Source organism: Pyrus communis, chromosome 14 (assembly GCF_041283825.1).
Source record: "Pyrus communis isolate YQ-2024b chromosome 14, ASM4128382v1, whole genome shotgun sequence".
NCBI classification, from domain to species: domain Eukaryota; kingdom Viridiplantae; phylum Streptophyta; class Magnoliopsida; order Rosales; family Rosaceae; genus Pyrus; species Pyrus communis.
The window spans coordinates 18,509,156-18,515,163 of NC_142578.1; the positions used below are offsets into that span (position 1 = coordinate 18,509,156).

Genomic DNA, 6,008 nt, shown 5'->3' on the forward strand with positions numbered 1-6,008 from the left:
ATAGATATCAATCTTATATATTATGAGTCTTATATAGGAAATAGGATTGATGAAATCCTTATACGATTATGATTATGATATATTACTTGGAGGCCAAGGAAGTAGATTTTATGTTTCCTTTATGGATGGAACTTAAAGTTTTTGGCCTATATATATATATATATATATATATATATATATACTGGTCCCTATGAACCCTAAAAAATACACGACAACAGCTTCCCATAGAGTATTGTGTTAAAGTTAGGAATTCATAGAAGGCTTGGTATTGTTTTCTCTCAGTGCGAGTTGTTTCTATGGCTGCTGCAAGCAATACATCATGTTACGTTTCTTTCATGTTTACGTACTATTATCATGCATGCAGTGTTTTAGTTATATAACCTAAATAAGATAACAATACCATGCTTCTTTATTCTAATTTTTAATTAAAAATAGAAAATAAAAAAATCATGCTATATCTCACTTGAAGATTGCCAAATAATGACTTGATCATCCATTTTTCATTGAAATCTTGTTTCTTTTCACAAATGTATCATGAAATATGTAAATGGAGTAAATTTGAACTATGGCCAAGATTTTTTGAGGAACTTGGGAGTAAGGATGAGGCAGAAGTATGGGTGGGTATTAGGTTGGGTTTACTTATGAAATCAAATTTTGGGTTTAATGTCTGTCTATTTTGTATAAGATTAAAATAGGAAATTCAAGTTTCATTAACATTTGGTGAATTTAACTCAATAATTTGCCAACCATACTCTATTTTCGGTGTGGATGTCCCACCTCTGTTATTCTGAATCAGGGCGGGCCCTTGGGCAGTGCAAACAGGTGCCCGCACACGGCCCCAAATCTTGAGGGGCACCAAAATTAGTTTATAAGCATATGTATATGGCAGCAACCGTGGGAAAGAATGAACCAGAGGACAACCTGAGGAAGAAGAAGAAAAATAGTTTTTTAACCCTTGACTAAACTCTAGTATTTGACAAGGCTTGAGTTTCCAAGAGCTAAAAATTGAAGAAGAAACAAAATAAAAAATAAAAAATAAAAAATGGTGGGAATTCAGTGGAGCAATTGTCAAGGTCGACTGTTCAATACTTCACTAGCGATGAAGGAGATCTACAATAATTTGGTGGAAAGAATAGTTATTGGATCCTTTAAAAAATTAAAACAAAATAAAAAAATAGTTAATGGATTATGATACTTAGGAAAGAATAGGGCATTAGTGAGTTAAAAAGTGCCATGCGTGGTAAAGGAAGAGTGCAGCGATTTCTATAGGGTAGTGCTATCTACATACCTATTTTTATTTCTCATACAACTTTTTAATTTTCGATTATCGGATCAAATGAATTAAGATGATCAATTACTAAAAATTAATAAAGATGTGTGAGGAGTAAAAATAGATGTGTAATTAACACTTTCTTTTCTATATCTCGGTTAATTTTGGCTCACTTCGGTTAGAACTTTTAGAAGGTCTATTCTAGCAAACTTGTAAACGGGCGGGTGTGTTATAAATTTTTATCTCAAACTTGAGTCTTTCGAGGATTGTTTGGCTGCGAGTATTGCCACAACCGCGGCCGCTCGTTAACATACTCAACTAAGCACAGTTATTTGAAAAAAAATAACCACATTTGACAGCAAGAACAAAGAGAACATAACACATTCAGAAATTTAAGTGCCAATCCAATAGATCCAACAATCCAAAATCTGATGCTGTGAATGGTAAATATTTTTAAGCAACAAAGTAGATAAAAGGACAGAAACATAATATCATTTCCCTTCAAAGAACTTATTAAACATGTGACGAACAATTATTAAAACTGAAATTAAATCTTATTTCCATGCTTTCCTAATATTGTGAAAAGACAAGCTCTCCACGTCATGTGAGTAAGTAGAAATAGAACAAGCTTAACAACACTACACTTTTCCAATTCTCAAATAGACAGGAAACTTGACAGCCTTCTGACCATGGTCTCCACCTTCATTCCACGCTTGCTTAAATGCCTCAATCACATGATCACTCAAGAGCTCAACACCCCTTCCTTTTGCCGTGTGATATCCAGACCATGACCTTATGTATGTAAAAAAGCCATCCAAATCCATCAACTGCTCTGTCACGAACTCAAACGGTCCTGTGTTCTCTTCTCCGTCCACCGGCTCAAATGGAAAATCGATACTCTCATACTTGTCGTCCACCATTTTACGTGGTGGCTCCCAGTAAGGATCAGAATCAACGGTGTAAAAACGATCAAAGACGGTATCTACAATGCTGTTAACCCTAGGCACTGTATAGCACCATGCTGCAAGGACACCATTAGGTTTCTTCAGTACATGTTTCACTTGTTGGTAGAAATTGGGGAGGTCAAACCAATGGATGGCCTGAGCAACGGTCACCAGATCAACACTTGATTTTGGTGTCAACTTTTGTTCAACCTCGGCTATTGACATGACCGGAGGGGTGTGCTCGTAGCGAATATTGGGCAGCTTGGGTGCGAACTCGAGTTGTTTTTGGCTTGTATCAGTGGCTATCACATTCTTGAAGATCTTGGCCAGCTGCAATTTACTATAACATGTTACTTATTATGGTTCGAGATTCATGAAACAACGAGAAACACTTACACTAGTTTAGAAATATTTTGAATATGAAAAATTTATGACTTGAAGCTTTCTACTCTCTCAATCAATAGTGTCAAGATTTTTGAGAGATGAGCAAGCGGCTCATTACTAATCATAATAAGAATATCAACTATTGTCAATGCATGTTATATTTGAGTTTGTCAATTCTCCGATATGAGATATTCTTCAACAAACACAGAATATAGGGTATACACACCCTTTTTCACCTTCTCTACACTCCTGTCAATTTATTTTTTGCTGTCACATTGAATAAATTGAAGAGGATAAGAGCACAAAAATTAATAGAGGACGTGTGGAAAGTAAAAATGGGTGTGTGGATAACACCACCTAAAAAATATAGTCAAGGAGGTGACTCAGATAGCAAACCCAGGCAAAGAAACAATACTGAACAAAAAGGTTTCAGATGACCTTAGCTTAAATTTGTGCTACAATGGATCTATGTGTAAACCGCAAGAAGCGAACGGAAGATGTTGGAAAGAGGAGAAACTTACGGATCGGGCAGCCTGGCCATTGCCGGTGCCGACGTCCCATGCGAGGTCGTGACAAGGGGTCTTGGAGGCAATGTATTCAAACAGCTCTTTCGGGTAGCATGGCCGACCCTCGGCATATTGCTTCGATTGTTTTATGAACAGCTCCGACATTTCTCCCTGATTTCGGTACTGCAAGTCGATCGTATCAAGTTTTAGATAAGAACAGTAATATTGGTTTGTAATTCTATTGGGTTCAATGCTACCAATTTAAACTGGTTTTCGGTTTAGACTGTGTGAGTGTATTTTGACCGGGGAGAAGAGTTCTAAACGAATCTTTCTGCTGAAAAAAAGTGAAAGAAATAGAAATGAGAAACGACTGACGGGACTGGTTAATAAAAGTGGGACGTAATTAGGAGCAGATGACTTGGAACAATTCAACTTGGCAACTTCCCCCCGGCAAGTTGTCTTATCTTTATGCATCCACCCCATTTTAGGCCTATTTTATTTTCGAAACTCGTCGTGATTCTATTTCTTTTCAAAAAAGTATCGAAAAGGATCCTCTCCGGATTCCTTCCTCATAATTTACCAAATTAGAGAATCTGTGCTGTTGAAAATTAATCCAACGGTTGAAGTTATTATAACTTTTAAAGTGGACCCCTGTTTGTAGTCGTTGGATCAAATTTCAACTGCACGAATCCCTTTATTTGGTGGATTAGGAGGAAGGGATCCGGAGAGGAGCCCTTTCCAAAAGAAACTATATATGTCAGTTAAAAGGGGAGTGATTATTACATACCTATATTATATATTGCACGTCAAATTTGACTTCAATCTATTTGTTCCCGAATAACGTGTTTAACTTGCCATTTTCAAGGGGTCAAATGTCTCTGCCCCATTTTTATGCAGCTAGAAGTCGTCTGCTAAGAAGTTGGTGTTGAAATTTTGCCCACAAAGTCACTCATTTGATGTAATAGCTTTTGGAATACTTATTGTGTTAAGCTATTATATGTTTAATGAAGGGCAAAGCTTATTGTTAATCACTATTTATTGTATTATGTGTTTAAGCAATAAGGGAATCCTGTTTAAGCAATAAGGGAATCCAAGGAATGTATTTAATCTAAGAAAGAAATGATCTAAGTAAGTTAGATTAACGAGACCTTTCTCTTATGTTCATTCCTAAAACGTTCATGGTCATAGGATTGCCAATTGGGCATTGACAATCCACTAAGGTTAGTATGTGTTATGTTAATTCAAGCATGAGTATGACTAGTCTCAAGTCATTTATTGCATTGTAATTGTAACTAGATAGGTTCTCCAACCACTTCTACTTAGCTTAGGTAGCCATGACATACTGCTAGGTGTCACTCATGGTTTGTGGAAGCCCTAAAGATTAACAATCACTAATCTTCATCAAATGGAGAATTGAAATGTAGTTCAATTCACAATTGATCGTTAAGAGTAACAATCGCTTATTGCCTCGCTAATTGGAACCTAATGGATTGTACACCAAGTAAGGATGAAAGTGAAGAAATATAAATGAGATGGATAAGCAATGAAATTGTTTAATTGAGAATGGTCAAGATTAATTAATTATACGAAAGGTTCATATTGGGCTTTCAAGTTAGTTTCGGGTCTCGGAGCCCAAAAGGGTTTTGGCACAAGGCCCATTATGTTTAAATTGTATTACAACTAAAACAAAATGGGCAATTAGCCCATTAACTAAGGGATGGCCGGTCATAAGGTGAGTGGTAGTGAATTTGGCATAATTGCAAGTTTTCCACTCAAATGTGAGGTGCTATAAAAGGAACTTTATAGCTTTACCACATTAGGTTTTTCTTTTGAGGCTAAAGAGCAAAACTCTTTCTCTATTTGTCTTCCAAAGAGCCACACTTAGAGAAAAATAACTAGCAATCTTCCTTCCTCTAAGTCATCCATTTCATCTTCACACCTCATCCTTGGTGTGGAGACTTAGAGACACCAAACTTTTGATGTTCTTGGAGTTCCTCTCCTCATATCCTCAAGGAGCAAAGGAGAAGCAAAGAAGCAACCATCCAAGAAGCAAAGGAGGTGACTTGAAGGCCCTCCATTTGGGTGAATCCTTTGTGTAAACAAGGATGAGCTTCAAGGGTAATGAAACTCAAAACTATCTTCTCTTTAATTTGTTAAAAAGTCTTTTGGTTCACCATTCACTAGGTTTTGAAAGTCATTGTTTTTTAATGCATGCCTACTTTAAAGTGTTAGTAGTTTGCTTATGTGTTCAAATGTTCTCACATGTTCTTAGTTAGGACAAATTTTTCCTTCAAGTGGTATCAGAGCCTAGGTCTAGTGTATGGTGAATCCTTTTGGGTTTTGTGTTTTTCATGGTTTGTGATTTAAATGTTGTAAATGTTCCAAGCTTTGTTCTTGCCTTTTGAATATAAATTTTGCTTGAAAATTTAGCATCTCAAATGTTGTAGATGTAGTTCATTTAAGCATGAATATTGAAACTAAAATTTGGTGCCATGTATGTGGGGAAATTCGGCCAAATCCAAAGGGTGGATTTTTGGGTTCTTGTTTGTCTTATTAAAAGTGTTTTAAAGTGACATTAGGAACCCCTAAGTACCCTAGGATGTTAACCCTGTTTTGAGTAGTGTAAATTTTGAGTTTTATTGAGTGAAAACATTCATTAAGCTCTTTTGAGTTTTCATGTGTGTCCTTCAATTATGAGTTTTCATGTGTGTCCTTCAATGTTCTTACTTTGTTCTTGATGTTCATACCAAGAACAAAAGGTTTGGTGCTTTGATTCAATGTGTTTGATGTTTTTCATAAAGTTTTAGTTTGTTATTGATCAGTGATGGATGATTGGTGTTTTTTTATTGTTTGATAAATTTTACACCTTACTGACATCTTACAACTTATACCAATCAAACTATT

General features: G+C 35.9%; 1 protein-coding gene across 1 annotated transcript; it reads right to left on the bottom strand.

Moving 5' to 3' along the window:
- Positions 1-1,636: 1,636 nt before the first annotated feature.
- Positions 1,637-3,447, bottom strand: LOC137713907 (uncharacterized). Its single transcript, XM_068453261.2, has 2 exons — positions 3,120-3,447; positions 1,637-2,544 (listed from the first exon to the last, which is right to left on the bottom strand). Exons 1-2 carry the CDS (start codon positions 3,267-3,269, stop codon positions 1,909-1,911), a joined length of 786 nt encoding a protein of 261 aa, XP_068309362.2. The 5' UTR covers positions 3,270-3,447; the 3' UTR covers positions 1,637-1,908.
- Between the last annotated feature and the right edge of the window lie 2,561 nt (positions 3,448-6,008).

Bases quoted from the DNA above. Each gene is read 5' to 3' on its own strand.
- LOC137713907 (XM_068453261.2), bottom strand. From the start codon at position 3,269: ATGTCGGAGCTGTTCATAAAACAATCGAAGCAATATGCCGAGGGTCGG. The intron at 2,545-3,119 runs GTAAGTTTCTCC...AGTAAATTGCAG, and splicing joins ATGGCCAGGCTGCCCGATCC to CTGGCCAAGATCTTCAAGAA.